Genomic DNA, 19468 nt, shown 5'->3' on the forward strand with positions numbered 1-19468 from the left:
ATTTATCATAAAAATAATATATATTTCTTTAATTTAAATCACAATTAAAAAACAATAAAGAAACAATATACAAATTTAAATAAAAAAAAATGTTTACCAATTAATTGACGAATTTTTCTACTAATTAAAATATAATTACAAAATAAAAATATTAATTGCCAATTAAATAAATTAATTATCTATTCAAATAATTAATTGCCAATTAATAATTAATTAATACATTAATTATCCAATACAAAAAATGTATAAATAATTAAATATTTACAATTAAATGACTTCCCACCCAATACCCCTATAAACCCACAACACGCTCCGGTACTAAAACATAACATTTAATTTAATTTAACATTAATTACCAATTAAATAATTAATTTATCAATTAAAAAAATGAATTGCCAATTAATAAGTAATTACAAAATAAATTATACATAAAAAATAAATATTTAATTACAATTAAATTACTTCCCACCCTATTCCCCTATAAACCCACAACCCGCTCTGGTACTAAAACATAACATTTAATACAAATTTACATTAATTACCAATTAAATATTTTATTTATCAATTACAATAATTAATTGTCAATTAATGATTAAATAAAACATTTTTTATACATAAAAAATTCATTATTTATTTACAATTAAATTACTTCCCACCCTATTCCCCTATAAACCCACAACCCGCTCCGGTACTAAAACATATAATTTACTTAAAAATAAATTTATTAATATATAAAAATAATACACATATAATATAAATTAATTTAAATATTTAACAGAAACATATAACACATACATAATAAAAAACATTAAAATAATACAAATATCGATATTAGTGACATCGAAATTAGTTACATCGATATATATGCTATCGATATTACTAACTTCGATATTACTTACATCAATATAAATAAATTCGATATTACTTACCTTAGGGTCGATATTCTGTCCTACGATATTCTTGACAGCGATATTCTGGACCTTCGAAATTTCAAACATGATATTTTGGTAGGTCGAAATTTACAACTCGATTTTTTGACTGTGTACCGCCTTCAATGGTATTTGAATTGTGCACGTGAATGCTACCTTAATAAACATAAAGAAAAGACTGAGACAATATTACCTGTAAGCACAATCATAATCAATGTTTTGGTTAATATTATTAATAAACATGAATTGATCCTATATACATATGCATACTTTGCAAAGAAATATTCCACATATCTAAAAATGTTATTAAGTTATTTTAGTTGGCAACTTTATGATAAAACAAATATAGCTGTATAATACTAGTTCAAACGTTCTGCTTAATGACATAGCCACACATATTTACTTCCTTCAATACTGGGCCTACCTGAAAAATTACGCATATCTTCAAAGTAAGCTATGTTGATATTCTACAAGATGTAAACCGGCCTGAAAAGGCCATATATCAAATGTTAGTGCACGCTGCAGCAGCTGTGCAAATGTTGCTTACAAAGTGCACAGTGCATTAAATATCTAATTTCCTTGATATGAATCGTCCTTCTTTGTTATAAAAGCAACTGTGAGCTTCATTTAGCACAACCATGTGAACACTGTATTCTTCATAGCCTTTGGAAATATATATCAATTTTAAATGTAGAATAGTGTTATATACAAAGTTAAATAGTTTGCTTTATATATACAATTTACAACCTGCAATAATTAAACAAATAGGTCCCTGTGGGTGATATTGAGCCATCCAGCCTCATCCCAAACTCAAGAAAGTGACAAAGAAAAAGCAAAGTGAAAATTTTTGTTAAAAACACATATTCAAACTATTTGCTGAAGAATGTGATGCTAACAACAAGTGAAATACACAACACTTTATTATAGGCATTAATTGATCTGGTATCTTAGCAGAAGTTCTCTAAAAACTGCAATTGCCCTGAAACATGAGTGTGAATGGTCATGCTAACCCGCATAAGGGAGGGAGGGAAGGGGTGGATCATCGAAAATCTCAATAGGTCTCGCTCAAAGACAGGAGTATAGGTCCTCACTGGTATTGAACCCTTTTGGGTTTTTGGTGTCCAAATTTAAAATGTACCTTGACTCCAAACTTCTCAAAATTGCTTTTGAATATACACACACTCACATACATTTGCTCATATGTATGACTGCATGCACAAAAAACAAGGGAGCAAACACAATGGTTCAAGACAGGAATCCACTGCCATCATTGATCTAGATTCAGATTTATGAATGTGACAGTGAAATTCGGTATATGCCAAGTAGTGCCAATAATGAAAGAAAGGTGTCTTTTTTAGAGGAATACAGATTGAACAAGCAGCTGGTTGTACAAAGATGGAGAGAAAGACAAGCTTTGGAAATGCAGTCTGGCTCGCATTCATTTGAGTTATAGCTATTGGCATTGTAAATGGCAATGTCTTTTACCTATGTGTTATAAAGTGTATGTACCTGGTGTGTAGTTGAATTATGTGGTTTGGATTGGATTAGTCAGTTGTGTAAGTGTGTGGTGTGGAATTGTGTGGTATGGAGTGGATTTGGGTAGAGGAATTATGTGGCATGGTGTGCTGTGGAAATATGTGGATAGTTATTATGGGGTATTGAGTGTAGTGGAATTATGTGGAGTGGGATTCTTTGCTATGGAGTGTAATTATGTGGAATAGTATTTTGTGTTGTGAATCAGTATGTAGTGGAGTTTAATTATGTGTTATGCTGCTGAATTTTGTGACGCGATGTGGAATTGTGCGGTGTGGATGGGATGTAAGAGGTGTGTACTGTAATTATGTTATTGAGTTGTATTATGTGGTTTGGTGTTGAAATATGTGGTGCGGATTGGAAATGTGTGGGGTTGAATTGTGTGGTGTGGAACTGTGTGGATAGCTTTGATTTTTGGTGATGGAAAAGAACAAATAGATAGGAGCTAAGCTCCAGATCTGTGTGTTTGGGTGTTAAAAAAGAAAGAGAGTTAAAGCTATTGGCATTGTAAATGTCTCCTACCTATGTGCTATGGATTGTATTGGAGTGGATGTATATGGTGTGCAGTGGAATTACGTGGGTTGGATTGGAATTGTTACTTGTGGCATTGTGTGGTATGGAATTGATTTGTGTAGTGGAATTATGTGGTCAGGTGTGCAGTTGCATTATGTGGATAGCCATTATGTGTTTTTGAATGTATTGGAATTATGTGGAGTGGGATTGTCTGTTATGGGATGTAATTATATGGAATGTTATTTTGTTTTGTGAAGTGTTATATAGTGGAGTTTAAATATGTGGTGATTTTTCGAATGTTTTGGTATGATGTGTGATTATGTGGTGTGTATTGGATGTATGATATGTAATTGTGTTGTTGATTAGAATTATGTGGTTAATGAAAGTATGTGGCATGGTGCAGAGTTTTTTTATGTGGGTTATTGCTATGTGATATGGTTTGGTTTTATGTGGTGTATAATTATGTGGTAGTGAGTTGAGTGGTATTATGTGTAGTTGAATTATGTAATGCTGAGTGGTCTTATGTGGAGTGGAAATATGCTGGGTAGTGTTGATTTGTGTGTTGGTATTGTATAGTGTGGTATTGTGTGTTAAACTAAACATCCAGATGTGGCATATTGTACCCAGGTGAGTGAAGTAAAAAATAAATCAAACTCGCTCTCCTTTTAAATTGATAAAGTGTAATTTCATCCTAAAATGCAAACAGTTTAAATAAAAATTTTTTTTAAAAAGAATAATCATTCTTTTATGTGACAGCAGATGTGGGAAGACACACAGAGAGCAAACACATATCACCAGTATTTAGATTTCCCATGGCAACAGCCATAAAGATTAGATGCCTTGACGCGGGCCCCATAAATACACCATTAAAGGAGCGAAAGCAGACAAGTTAAACAAGGCAATGGGGGGCAGAAACAAATCGTTTTCATCCTGTAGAGTAGTTAAATATATTCACTTAATGTAGATTATTTAAAATAGAGTAAAAATAACCTTGATACTCCTGCTCATTGGAGAAAATCCTGTTTGTGAAGGGTTCACAGGCACGAAGAGTTGTTACTGGCCTGATGTGATGTTCCCTGTCACCCCCTCAAGTGGGACTGTTGTTATAGCTTCAGAGCGCACAAGGCCAGATCTCAAGAAAAATCAGGCTGCATGAGTTGCTTTGTTTAGCTGCAGGCTGAGGATAGAACTCGCTCTAAAGGGGACTGCAACACAGGCACAATTAAATTAGTAATCCTTATGCTGCAAACTACAGTAAGGGAACAACTGGGAACTGCAGAAGCAATTATCATCATGAAGGAAAGGAACAAATTAATTAAGCTAAAATCTAACAAGAAAGGAAAGTTAATTCCAATGGCACCATAGCTGAGCAATCCCCCTCAATAGTCCTTTAATAGAAAATGAGGCATTCTGGAGATGCAGAAATAAATAGACAACAGTGCATGTCAGAAGTAGTATCACTGGACAGAAGACAAAATATGACAAAGGACAAGTGGAGGACAGTGTGCAACCCTGATGATGGGGTGAACAAGACACTGCTTGGGGCAGAGCAATAGAGCATGAACCTGGGAAGGATTTTATTTTCATTTTCTGCTGCCTGGGTGTTAATAAGCTTTGGTATTTAGAGGAAGAGGATGTGGTGCAGCGATCAGAGCAGCTAACTCATGCATTGGGGAGCCCTGTTCAAGTCTTGGCAAAGGTTCAACATCCTGTGATTCTGGTCAAATCACTTAATCTCCCTGTGCCTCTGACCAGCAGATTTCACAGGTACCCACGCTATATAAATCTACTCACTTATTTAATTTCACTTTAAACAAAAGAAAAAAACAGCAGCAACCTCGGAAGGGTGGTGGGAGTAGGCAAGCAATGTTGAGGGAGGGGTGAGGGCACAGGGAGATTAAGTGACGGCATGGCAAATGAAGAACACAAACTTTCATGCATGAAGTAAACAGAACCCTTAACACAAGCAGAGGGCAGCCAACAAAAACGATAGCAGCCAGCTATCTGGGGAACCGGGTACCGGGTTTGAGTCTCTGCTGGATGCTCAATGAAATGCAAAACCAAAAAGTTTGATATGTCGGGAGGGGCAAGCAGTGAAGAGGGCTTTTGGTGATGAACAGGTGACCTCTGGAATGTGTTTTTGGTCACTGAATGCTTGTAAAATGTGACCGAGATAAAATAATGATTTACAGCCCTAATTACAAAAACAGTGTTGGAGTGAAGCTAAGCTAAGTGCAAAAATTCTCTGCAAATGAAAAGAGAAGATTTGTCAAGCAGGAGCAGGAAACCAATAAAAAAAGAAGTCCACCAAGAAAAGATAAGCAAGGCTAAGCATAATGACATTGTAGTTAGTCTCTGCTCTGTGGGAAGGAACGAGAGAGAACAAGAGGGACAAAGAGGCAGGACTGACCACTAGCAAGAAAGGATTTTTAAAGGACATTGAAACAAGCAAATAAGAAGTAGGGGGAATGGATGTAAGCCCTCAGAGATGTTGACTAAATTATACATGAGGTTGCACAGTTATGGTCCAAAGGAAAAGGAAATCCTGAAGGGGAGGATATGGCACTAAAAATTAGAGATCAATCCAGGCTCTGTACGAGGATCATGACAAATGAATAAGACAGAGATGTGGCATGAAACAATCTCCAAAACAGCAAAATTTAGTTTATTATTAAACTATTATTATTATTTGACAAAAATGTTGCAAAATCTGAATCTTATATCTTTTCATTGGGACTCTCAATCTGCCCTGAAGCCAGTTTAAATCACACCCAAACATGCATTGAGCTGTATAGATTCTTTGGATACATTAAAACTGTTAAAGCATTTTAAATTGGATGAACACGAGTTTTTGATCAATACTTGTTGGAATGGGCATATATGATGTCAATAAATACCATGATATGTGCAGGCCTGACAGCAGTAATACCAACAAAAGCTATGTCAATTAATGCCATAATCTATGCCTGCACAACAGTGATGATACTAGCATTAGCAATGTCAATGTATGCCATAATCTACGCATGAATGACTACCAGTAAAAGCAAAGAATGTATGCCATGATTTAGGAATGCATAATATCAGTAATGATAATATCGATGTACGCTATGACAACTGTACACACAAGGTTGAGAATGTTGATCAAAATGATACCAGTGACTGCCATATAATTTTTGGGAGTTCCAGTGAACTTGCATCATTGCTGTCGGATTTACCCAAAGTGACCTCCCCATCAACCCCAAGTCAGAGATATGTGATCAGACAGGTCCTGCAACCCACATCCACATCTATCAAATAACAGGTCACAGATGGGATCTCTTTTAACTCACAATCAAACGTGTGCCCAGGGAAAACCCGGACTGATCCCACAGAGTAATAGTTGCACTGCAACAGGTCCAAAGCAATTGGCCCCAATAAAACACGTTTGGCCATAAACTCTTGTTCCCCAAAAATACCACAAAACTTGATACCACATGTGGATGGAAACACTCAGCCAATCAGGACACAATATCGACACCACACGTAGTGATCATGTGGTCGTCATGCCCGACATCTGGAAACATACACATTGGCCCACACTAGCTCTCCCGGAGGCCGATAGCCATCTGTGTCCTTAGCTGATGCCCAAGCTTGTTAATTTAGGACTGAGATGCTTTTTAAGAATGCAGAAATCACTTTATTGTACCTCCCGAGATGTCTACAATACCAGCTGAAACTGTGTACACCGAGAGACTTTGTTCAGACGCATTCTGTCGAGACTCTCCCAGCCGCTGCATTTAATTAATTGCCAAATGCCTCATGTCTTTCGTTTCTTTAAGGTAAATTCAAATCCGAGCAACATACCGATTTCTACAAACAAATTATTTTTCAAACAGAGTGTAATTTAGAAATATTTGATATAGACTTGCTGAGAACATTAGACAACCTAGAAAATGGCAATGGTAACAAAGAGGATTAACCACTTGATAAAGAGAACCTATCTCTTGATGTCTTAATGATAGTATTGGACATTAGTGACTATGCTGATACTGATGTTAGACAAAGATCTAAATTTTTGCAACAGATGTCAGAAATTTTTCTAAAACTATGTGTGAATGGCTTAACATGTTTTGCCAGTAAACAGTGGGCATGTGAACGAAAGAATTTTCACTACACAGTATTTAACAAATTGAAGAAAGAAGCTGGGTTAGTTTCAAACCTTCTGACAATGGTGAAAGAATATTTTTTATGGCCTGAAACAATGTATATTAATGAAATGATGAGGCAACGTAATGATATTTCATGTTGATATTTCATGTATAAAAGAATAGACCGTTAACAGTATACCAAGATTAAACAATTAGTGCAATGTACATAAATGGTATGAACACGTTTTACTGACACACCAAGAATGATTGTTCCTCAGGAATGATCACCAGGTAATTCCAGTAGTATATTTGCACCAAATGCAAGGGAATTCCCCAAGCGGAGGAGGGTCATTAGTCTCATCCACCGGGCCAGCTGGATGCCGACAACCGGAAGAAGAGGTTCACATAGGGAGAGCGTGGGGTGCCCAATGTGTTGTATCTCTGAGGAGGAGGGGCTTGAAATTCAAAAGTCTGGCAGCACCTAGTGTCCCGATGCATTACAATGTGCAGCTTTGTGTCCTCTGTCGGGCCTGGAATTATGACCCCACCCTATCAATGGTAATGCATACCACCTGGTGATCATGGCAGATCTGGGCCCGGATAGAGAAAGAAGGCACAAGATGACCGTGAAGAAGCTCGATGAAATCCGGGACTCCCAGTATCATTGGGCCACCGTACAACCAAGGCTCTGCCCCTCACGGATTTGGGCAGTGCCAGAAACATTTTGTGATGGCAGCAATGATCAGTGGGGTTGTGGCACAGCCATACTCAAGTAGGGGCCCCTGCTGTGGTTGCCAAGGCTGACGTAAACTCTCTACTCACAACAGGGCAATACCCCCTCCTCCTCAGTACATAATCCACTGGCCCAACAGACAAGGAAACCAGGCAACAGCCACACTTGTGCGGGAAACAATGCAAGAGGGGCACGCAATAAACTCCACATGTCCCCGCAGGTAAGGCACCTCTAAGCAGCAGTCAACAGCCACTGATGAGCACCACATGTGGTATGGTGGTGGGTGAAAGGCCAGCACCGGGGTGGAGCTCAATCAGTGAGCAGCCATTTTGATTGGATCACCAGATTGCACCTTCTTAAAGTAGGCATGGTCTCAAGGTAGAAAATTGGGGCAAATATGCTGTAGAAAACACAATAACCCTAATTTCCTCATGGTTTTCCCTAAAACCCCCTAATTCTTATTCAATCTGTCAGATGTACCTGACTTTCTAGGAAATGCTGCATGATTGCTCATTCACTTAGATTTCATATTTGTAATTTGTAACTTGCATTTATATAGCGCATTATCACCAACGGTCTCATATTGTGTCCTTTCTGTGCAGAACAGAATTTAAACATAGGTAGAGCAGGCAGTGGTCCCCTGGAATAAATTTCCTTCCTAAGGCTGCCAACTTGATTCCCAAAGTGGAAAGGGCCCCAAGGGGACTGCTCTCCCTTTATGAATCGGTTATGGATTTTAAAAATAATCAAATCCAATATTGTTGTTTACATATTTTCACCTTTTAGATTTCATAATTATACAACTCTGCTGACAACATGCTGGTTATTCAAATAGTTGTTCACTTTGTTCAGTCTAAATAGCACTATATGGTTAGTCATATCCCAGAAGTCACTATTTCCTATGGCATGAGAGGCATGTCTTCTTAGGCCTATTTTCAGGTGGGTCCTAGTCCTTGAACATGTATTTTGTTAGTTTCTTCAAACTGCGAACTCCTACTCTCATTACTTACTATGATGCTACTATGACAAAGCCTTATGATTCCTCTGTCTGATTTCACACAGGTATCTCTTCAAGACAGTACACACACTACGGCTGTGCAAAACTTTAAAGAACTTTCAGTAATTTTGCATTACTCTTGTGATGTGAGATTACCAAAATCATGCAATTATGCCAGTTTGAGTGATTAATTTGGGGAAAAAATCCTGTCACAGGAGCATATGAAAAAGTGATCTAAGAGAGCGAGAGAGAGAGAGACAGAGAGAGAGAGAGAGAGAGAGAGAATTCTGAGTAATTAAGCTGGAGAAAATCCTGTTTGGTATACCCACCCCTAACACACATGCACATACAAACACACACACACATTGATACACTTGCTTGAAAGTTCTTAAATTCACTATAAGGACTGGTTCTCTTAGCGCACAGGTCCTCACAAAGATAGTGTTTGTCTGGTTCTGTTAGGGTTTACCCACACTGCAAGGATAGATCTGGTTCACACAGCCGGCGGAATACATGCCCATATATATATATATATATATATATATATACATACACACACACACACACACACACACACACACACACACACACTCTCTCTCTCTCTCTCTCTCTCTCTCTCTCTCTCTCTCTCTCTCTCTCTCTCTCTCTCTCTCTCTAAATGTGGTCATCTCCTATTAGTCTGCTCCAATTTTTCTAGTGCTTCTGTTTTTTTGTTTTTGACTTTGCACTGAGACTCTACTACCAGGCATGTGTTATGGCCTTTAAACATGTTGAAATTTGTTATACTCCTAATTAGCATAGTAAACATATCCATAACTCTATAGTATATGGTACAAGTGCTCCCAGGGCCTGTGAGTTAAATACCATTAGTGGACTGCAGCCTATATTGCACCATTCACTACAGTGATTGTGTAAACATGGCTCCAGGCCTACCATTGTAGCCTGACTGTGGCAGTTTAAAAACTGCAATTCAACCTGTCAAAATAAACCCTTTTAGCAAGCCTAAAACGTTCTTTTAAAAATGAGTAAGTAACCTCTAAGTTGGCCGTGTAGCCCATAAGGCAGTGTGCATGGTATGTAAAAGCAGAACATGTAGAAGGTTAATACTAAACATGCCATTGCAGTGATTAGACTCTAAAAGATATTTTCACTGTAGCAAGGGTTGAGATTCACTATTAAACTTAATAATGTTATTTTCGACTAAGAAACACAAAAAAGATAATTCTTGAACTCCTTTAAATATTTATTGAAAGCCCTAGACACTGGTCAAGTCAGGTTTTCAATAAATATCAACGAAAGGTACTTTTAGAAAGTTACCTTTTCCATGCCTAAAGTCTTTTGAGGCTAATTTACATTAGAATCTAGCTGCAGACCGCTGAGTACTCAAGCCCTGAATGAGATACGAATTCTGCTCCCAGAGCAGAGACAAAGGCCTGGGTGTGGAGAGGTGTTACTGTTCCTCCAGTAGGATGACCATTTGGAAAGTGCCCAGGCATTTGATTAACTTCAAAGAGACATCCCTTGTCATAGGCAAATGTTAGCTGACAGCTGGCAGGTTCTGTTCTTTGTTCTTTCAGTTAAGCAGGCTCCGCTCTCAGTGGGGAGGGCGCTGCCCCCAGAACTGGGTGGAAGAGACCACAGAAGGGGAATTGCTCATGTCTCTGATCACACCTCTGGGATGAATACACAACCACTGCAGAAGGGGAGAAGGGTTACACCATCTTGATTTAGGCAGAAAGAGGCACTGTGAGACAGTTTGCAGTAGGGCATACAGGAACTGCTCAAATAGTAGGTAGGGCTACGTGTGGGCCCTCTAAACCTAATGGTTAATGAGGGGCCAAAAGTCACCTCCACTCACAGGCTAGTGCCAGGCATACATGTGGCATCCCTGGACACCTTTGTCAGAATACCCTGGACCTGTGGAAGAGCAGAAGAAAAATTGAAGGCTCAGTTTAAGACCTGTGAAGAAACCCTAAGTGCTGTACCTTCGCCTAATTGTACACACAATGAAGAAGTGCACTCCAAAGGTCAGTTGGATGACTTCCTGTTAAGCTACAGGCTGCAACCAGCTTCAAGGCGAGCCCGTCTGACCTGTTCCAACTGGTCCTGCCGTGGACTCTGCTTGTGGCTTCTGCTGGATTGAGTCTTGATTGCCTTGTGCTGTTCCCGCTGGTTGCTGGCAGAGCTGGCTCTGTTACCTTGCTCCAGCCTGGGCAGTAGCAGCATTGTGCACAACTCCTGCTCATGCCCGAAGCAAAAAATCCATGTATAACATTTTTTGTTCTAAACCTGCTGAAAGTGAGCACACTTCTTTTCAAATATATAAGCACAAATTCATCTGTCCTAATAGGGAATTTCTATATGCTACATTTTTCAAAGTGTGCCTCTTTACTGTAGTGCAGCCTTTATTGAAAGATACGAAGACCGGTGCAAATTTGAATGGCTTGATTTGTCATTTCATATCTTGGTTGCTTCACCATAGAATGAGTGAGCCAGAATAGGTCCATCTTTGAAACATGAGGATACCGGGCATAGTAAACTGTAGCATCATAGACATTTCTGACCATTGGACATGTCCAACTCTAGTTCCAGATATTTTAATTTAATTTTAAGACCTCAAAGACAACTTTTGGTGTCTTAAAAGTGTAGGCATCTTCTGGCAGTAGCAATTTGAGTGGTCATAGCATAGATGTTAATTGCTCATATTTCATTACATCTCATGTTAATGAATGCAACTCATATTATGACTAAATGAAAGTTCAAACATTATTGTAACTTAAAAATCAGCTATATCTACGTACCTGTTTCACTGGATTGCTGATGGAGTGCCATTCTTGCCTGTGGTGGAAGCAAATCCTCTAATTCTTTCATTATAGAATTAGCTTCTGTGTTATTGTTTCTTTTGTTTTTTTCCTCTTCACGTTGCTTTTGTAAAATGACATCAGAACATCAGTATGATGATGACATACATATTTCAATGAACCGATGTAATAATAGTAAGTGAACGTGTAGCCTAATGACATATTTTTATCAGAGAACATACTTTATCACACTTCATTCTGAATAAAGCAGAGAACTTTATGGACCACTTGTTGAAGGCAATTCAAGAAAGTTTTTCGTTCGATAAAACACAGCTTTTGTATATGACTAAGATAATGAACATAATGAGTCATACTCTTAGGTATTTATTACTGTTTTTTGTACGTGTTGGACTAGGTTGGCATTCCGACCTGATAGCTAGTAACATATTGTAAAATACAGAATTGACTAGGCTTGTGTAGGATTGTAACCCGATAAGTTTTGGTATGCTTAGGATTTTCTTTTAGTGTCTTTCTGGTAGGTACTAGGTGGTGCTTTTTGGTAAACAGGAGAAGCAACATGGAACTCCAGGGAGGATGATTTTTCTAAGGTACTTATAGATGTTGATTCATGAGACTATTAACAGTTGATATGTTTTACACTGTCCAATGGAGATAGTCCCAAACAACCCAAAAAAGAATTCCTCCTTGCTGTAGAAATAAACTGTGGAAGACATTATAATCCAAAGGACTTGGTCCCCAAGTCCTGAAAAAATAAATGAATGAACGCATTTGGGAGCAGTGTGGGCACACCTTGTCCCCCAGGGCCATAGGGGGAGGCTACAGCCCAAACGGACTGCCTTAAATTCAAAATGCATAAAAACAGTTTTTTTTAACCACAGGTATTGCAGTACCAGCACCTGGTACCGAGGTATTCAGCTTGCACCCCCTGTGAGCAGTGAAGAGGATGGGCGCCTGTTGGGTTTTGTGAGCTTGTGATGAGTTTTGCACAGGGAGTGACTGGAGGCACTCCACGAACTGCCCAACAAAAGAGCGCTCTCAATGAAGGGATGACCAACCGTTCCAGGTTGTTTGCAGGACCTGGCCAGAGGTTGTACATGGTGAGTCGGTGGTGGCCAGAGGGCCTGGTATGTTGCCAGACCTGGCTACCAAACTCACATAGGCATACAACACCCTGCCATCGTCCTGAGACTCCTCACAAGGGTAGTGGGGGCCAGAAAGGGAGTGCCCCAAAATGACCACCATTAATTGTCTGACCACAACATGGACAACATGTTGTGGCAGCCAATACAGGACTCGGTTACATGGTCCCCATTGAAATGCATGGAGTGAAAGCCTGTTTAAGAGGGTGACAAAAAGGAGTACATATAAAGAGTGATAACCGACTGTAGTGACAAAGTAAATCATTTGTTGGTGGAATCATACCAATGTTTGGAAAATGAGAGGGGCTCCCCTTGCAGATTGGTAAGAACTCCACTAAAGAGAGCCTGGTACTGTAATAGAGAAGAAAGACTATGGACCAAATCACATTAAAATGTCCAACAAATGGTATGTATTACTACCTTTTGTCCTCACTCTAACAAAATTGTGTCATCGAATAATATTGACCCAACACTAGGATTACCATAGGCAAAAACCAAAATAAATCACTTGGTGCACTCTGTGAGATGTCCCAAGCTATCTAACAGCACCCTTAGGGATATATGAGGCCTTCCTCCTGTGAGGGATCATTACAAATGTGGAGATTGTGTTGCTTGTCCATTTACAGACAATACTAAGTACTTGAAAATGGCATTTTCAAATCTGAATAGAGGCATTTTTCTAACTGTAACAGAGTTAATGTTGTATATTGTATGTGAAGTCCATGTGCTATGATCTGTTCATGTCAAATCACCCAACAGGTAAAAGTGCGGATTGGACAATATAGGAGCAGGATCCGGTGTAGAGTAACCCCTGCACCCTTGGTGGTACAACTTTCTGATGCTGGTCACTCTGCCAATGACATCTGATGACAAATACTAGAAGTGGCACAACCCCTACAAAAGGAAGTAACATTCTGCTGATTCTGTAAAGATTTGAATGCATGTATTATGTTATGTGACTTGATTGAAAGAGGCTTGAATACCACTGAGGAATGGTGCAGATGTGTATTCCTGCTTCAAGGAGGAAATGGAATGAGATGGTTGTAGTCTACTGGAATCTAAAGAAGGACTTGTATCCATGTGCCAGTGGTTGTTGTGTCTTTTAAGATTGTGAAAGAACTCTCTGTGGGGGATGGGCTGCACCATCACAAATGTGACACATATCCTGTCCACCATATTACAAGTGCCATAGGATATAATGCACTTATAATATGGCAGACAGGATATCCTATATGTTTGTGACAGTAACCCATCCACCAAACTCTGAATCAGGCCCCTAGTCTTTTGCTGACCCACAAGGACAAATGGGGCTAATTTCCGTCCAGGGGAGCATGCAGGATATTTTGGAAATTCTCTCTGGTGAGTGAAGAATGTGCAGGAGACAGGGGAAGCTGCATCAGTCTGGAGAGAACATGTAGACCAGATGCTACGGCTGCGCACACAGTAGGCACTGCTGTAGAGAAAATGTAACAACCAATTGTAATGGAATATTTTGTTGGATGGTGTGTGGAACTTCCCCTAAACCCATCCTATGGTGCCTTTAAACACTTTCTTGAATGTTTGGAGACTTTTGGAGTACAAAGTAAGAAGATGCAGGACTTTTCTTAAAACATTTCATCTCTAGAAGACAAGATGCTGCTTGAAAAGGATGTGATCACACTGACAACATTTTTACGGTTTGATGGCAATGTCTGAGGCTACTGCATGTGTGTGAGAAACTTCCACTTGGTCTTATGTTGTCTTGTCTGTCTGGCTGCAGGTTCCAGCCTTGTCACCTGAAGATTTTTGACCGCCATGAAAGTAGTTGAAAAGTAAACGTTTTACTTGAATGAAACACCAACTGTTCCCTGATCTTGCTCCCTATTTGGCTAACTGCAAAGTGTGTCTAAATCTCAGGCAGCTAAGCTGTTTGTCCAAAGATAACCAACAGCCTATATCTGATCACGCTCCATAACTGATTTTCCTCATAGTGTATCGGGGTCTCAGGCAAGTGCACCAGTTTTATGCCACAATATTAATGTTGAAATATTGGCCTGCAGATGCTTCATGACAATAGTATTGACTACTAAAATATAATTAAAGTAAATTTAGATTCACTTTTACTAATTCTGCTGTGATGTTATTTTGGGGGTTGATATTATTCTCAAGATATATCTGGTGTCAATATATTTACAGCGAGATGGTAGCACAAAACCACTGCAACAAATGTACTTCTTGATGTTGATTTACAACTATTTCCATTGGGAAATATTTTATAAACCATAATTTCTACATTCAATTTTTACATTTTGTGTTATTTTAATCAATCAAATGTATTTTAAGTAACTAAATTGGGTTGACTTTTTAATATTATGTACCAGATGCAATTGTCTCTGAGTATAGCTTTACTGATTATGCCAGGCTACTCAAGGGAATCCAGGGATTTCTTACTGGATCCTGTTTGCCTAATAGGAATTATATTATTTTGTTTTTTTTGGGAGGTCAGAAGTAGCTCACATCAAGATGACTGCCTCTCTCCTATACCTTTACAGTCCAATCCCCTGTAACCAAAGGTACCATTATAGCCGTATAGCTGTCTGTAGCGGGCTATAGGGCCATTAATGTTCTGCTCAAGTTGACGAGGACCTTTAAGAGTGGAGTGGGGCTTTAATGGCCAGTATAGCTATAAGGCTATTAAAACATGTCCCATGAGAGCATAATATCCTAATTAAAAAGCAAAGGCCTTTTCGGAGCCTGAGTAGGGGGGTTTGAAACCCCACTGTCCCTGCCTGCTCCGAAGTCTTTGTTTTACAGCTATTGCTATGATTGCCAGGAACTCTGGAAAGGATTGGTGGCAAATTCCTCACCCACAAATTTTTGCAGATACTGACTGCAAATGCCCACATATAGTGTACACATGCAAATTCAGGGTCTGTGAAGTTGATACCTACAGTTAAAGTAACTCAAAGAAAATACTCACTGAGGACAAGACACACCACCTAAGTTGTCAGTTGTGCTCACTATACCTACCTGGCAATCAAACAGGAACATGCAAGGAGTTACAACAAGTGTGTAGATCTAAAATGCACAGCCAGGAAAGACAAGGAGCTAGCAAGAAGGAGTGCTTAACAGGAAATAAGGTGAAACAGGTGCACACTTGGCAGAGAGCAAGTAACAAACACACAATGGTCATGGAAGCTAAGACAGCAGAAACAGGTACACAATAGAAACTGGGCAAAGGTAAATGGATAGAAAAGCAGGGTCTGGGTAACTACAGAAAGAGGAAAGTGCAAGGATCAAAAATGCATTAATATTGTGCTGGCTCAGATTAAGGAATCAGGAAGCAAGGTAGCACTGCAGGCAGTGCTAGTTCAGGAAACTAAAATTTAGCTGCAGCACAGGAATCAGAATTCTTTTGGAAACAAGAATTAACTTAAGTTCAGGAATTCAGGAAACAAGGGGGTCAGTCAAGCTGGAACACTTTTGCAATGACCAATGCTGAACTGAAGGGAACCGGAGCTTAAAAGAGCTCCCTATACTCACATGCATCAGGTGTGAGCAGGCAAGCACCTGCCAGCTATGGGTGTGCTGAATTCCTCTACTCATCCGTGGCCTGCAGAGGTGGAGCTGAAGTAGGGAGATTCTAAGGTATTGGAGTTTTTAACAAAAGCAGACTGCCTACTACAAACCCTGGCAAATCAGGAAAATAATTAGAATTTCCGAATAGCATCCAAGAGCCTAGGGGTGCGTGGAATTTATGGATTTTCATTCCGCAAAGTTTGTGGAGTTAACTAAAAACTCAGCGAGATTCCACAGAGTTCCGTGAGTGGTGGAATTCGATATGCTACACTGTTCTTGCTGACTTTTTGTGCCAGGAGCTTGTCCCGTACTGTACAGTCCGCACGAATGGGCACCACACAGCACGCCAGAGGGCGCTACTTCTTTCTGCCGCTCGAGTAGATTTTATACTCAAGCAGCAGCTTTCTCAACTTGAGTGTCGTGACCTGCTGCAACCACCCATGCTGAAAAATCTTAGACGGTCTAGCACTCGATTTTATTGCTCATGCTCACCAACTTAATGTTGGCGAGCTGTGCGTGAGAAAAACTCAGCAACGTGGTGGTTGGCGGAGTTTTTGTGTAACTCCGCACTCCAAGCAGAGCGCGGAGTAGGAAAAACTCCACAAACTCTGCGGGAAGAGCAGAGTTTACCCCTGATCCCTAACAAAAGCCTGGAAATCAGTATATGGGTACAGTAAAAGGTCTGGAAGCTTATTTGAACACTGAAAAGTTCCATATGTAGGATCCCTGGTGGCAGGAACAAGAGTGCAGAAAGAGAATCATGACAGTGATTGTTCAACAGTTAATAGCCGCGTGCAGGGCCATGGCAGTTAGCTGGTAATCAATCACAATAGCTGTGAAAGGAGACTGAAGTCAGGCTCTGGCTCTCCCTGGGCCCGCTAAACTGCTTGTTCATTGCTCAGCTGCCCCAGAGAGACCAAGAAGCTGAGCAGGATTCCCTTTCCCTCCTCGGAGGCTCCAGTTAAACTGTAAGCAATATGAAGAGGGGGGAAAGGCTCCTGCGTACCCTTCTGTACAGGTTCGGCCTTTCACTTTCCCCTGCACAATCCATATATTTTGGAGAGGCAGGGAAAGAGAGAGGCAGAGGCTGTGTATGAGGACATTGCAATGTTGAGAGCAGGTGGCCTATTACAGTTTATATAGGCCACTGCAGCTCCATTGTCTTCAATGGAGCTCTCAACATTCAATTGTTCTCATGGAGTCTTCAACATTCCAATGTTCTAATACTTATTAGAACATTGAAATGTTGAAAGCTCCATTGAAGACAATGGAGCAGCAGAGGCCTAAATTAACTCCACAAGACTAGGGCAAGAAAAAAAGAGAAGCATCAAACCATGAGCACAATTAATGAAGTTGAGGAATATGTCAGTATCTGAAAATTATGACAGAGCAGAGAATGTCATTGCAACAGAAAGGAAATGTTGTTTAGAGTTACACAGCACAGGCTGCACCAACAAGGATGAAAAAGGAAACACTACTATTAAAGTAAGTGTTATCATGCACTGCATTTGCTATGATGCATTGGGGCAAATTGAGTGCTGGGATGTGAGGCAGTCTGGCCCCACTGCCCTGTTTGAAAAGGCTCCCTTGAGCTATTGAGCTACTGAGCTGACAAGCTTGTGTTGATTCACCTTCACCTAGTGAGTAGTTCAGAGACTTCGGAAGACTTTGGGCAGCATTTCCAGGACCCCAACGACTTGTCGCTCCCTACTGATGAAGAAATGAATCCAGAAACATGTGACTAGAGTTCCAGCGCACAGGCTGCACCAACCAGGGTGATTAATTAAAGGATACTACTAAAGTAAGGGTTATCATGCACTACATTGACCATGATGCTTTGGGGCAAATTGAGTACGGGATGTGATGCCACTCTCCTTCAGTTTGAGAAGGAAATGTTGCTGTGGAATTTTTTTAATGTGTGGTTATGAACTGATTCAATTTACCAGTGATCTTCACCCTTGCGTTACGACCTCCAGGTATCTGTGGAGCTATGCAAAGGGCGGGGGACATGACATCAATAGAAATAATCAAAGCCTGAAAACTCCAAGCAACTCTTCCTGTTGTGTTACAGAGTGTACTTCCTGCTGGCATGCAGAGAACAGCTCAGGCTACCCTGAATTTGCAGCAGTGAATGTTTGGATGTAGGTGTAAATACCAGTCTCATGGGACCTTCAGAGCTGAACACTAGAATCAGCAATTATTCAAGCTCAACAAGCTTGGCATTTCAAAACCTATTCCAGTGAGAGGTGAGGTTGGGCAGGGGAATGATTGCAGTGCTTGTGTGTGTATGTGCAAAGTGGTATGTATGGCTGCAGATACATATATAGCCCAGAAGTGTCAGAGGCCTGAAACTGGCTCTCTTCTAAAAAAGGTTTCTTTAAGTGTAATGTATGCAGGGCATGCCAGTTTGGTGTTAATATAATGCAGTACCATACTCCCATTTCATAAAGGACAAAATTGATAAACTCGTCTCCTGCAAAACTGATTTTGCAGTATTAGTACTTGAATGCACTTGTCAATTGCGCTACATATGGAGTACCAAACTGCAGGTGCATAAACGCATTCTGCAACATATCCAAGCACGAACCAATATGAATCCCCTATATCCGGTTGCGTGTCCTTTCAAGGAGACATATAAAAACAATCTGTGTCACCTGAAATATTTTGTAATTGATACAATACCCAAATTAAGGTTAGGGGGCAATTGAGAGGCAATATTGGGCTGACTGGAAACAAGATATATTTTAGATTTAGATAAAAAAATTCCTAATGGCTTAAATGCCAGTGAAGATATATACACATTTCTGTTCTAACTGACATTTGAAACCCTTATCTGCCTAAGACATACTCTGATGACGCTCCCATCATAAATCAATGTTTTTGCCATTCAAAGGGGTTCTATAGACAGATTAGATGATACTAGACATTTTAAATCTCTGTACTTTCAAATCAAAAGAGGAGATTTGCATGACAAGGAACATTTAAAAAGCAGCAACCACGTTTATAAAAGCTTATATTGTATAATATTAGGCACAGTGTTAGCACTATAAGAGTACTTAAACACTTCCGGAGGACAAGAGTTTGGCTGGTATATTCCTTTCACTTGGGCTAATTTGA

General features: G+C 39.7%; 1 protein-coding gene across 1 annotated transcript in view; it reads right to left on the minus strand.

The window, feature by feature from the left end:
• LOC144784130 (transmembrane channel-like protein 2) overlaps positions 1-19468 on the minus strand; it is a 415583-nt gene that overhangs the window by 52251 nt on the left and 343864 nt on the right. Inside the window, exon 17 of the mRNA XM_078662812.1 lies at positions 11634-11757. Within this exon, the coding sequence (XP_078518938.1) occupies positions 11634-11757 (124 nt within the window). The remainder of the gene's footprint in view (positions 1-11633; positions 11758-19468) is intronic.

This window comes from Lissotriton helveticus, chromosome 10, assembly GCF_964261635.1.
Source record: "Lissotriton helveticus chromosome 10, aLisHel1.1, whole genome shotgun sequence".
Lineage (NCBI taxonomy): Eukaryota > Metazoa > Chordata > Amphibia > Caudata > Salamandridae > Lissotriton > Lissotriton helveticus.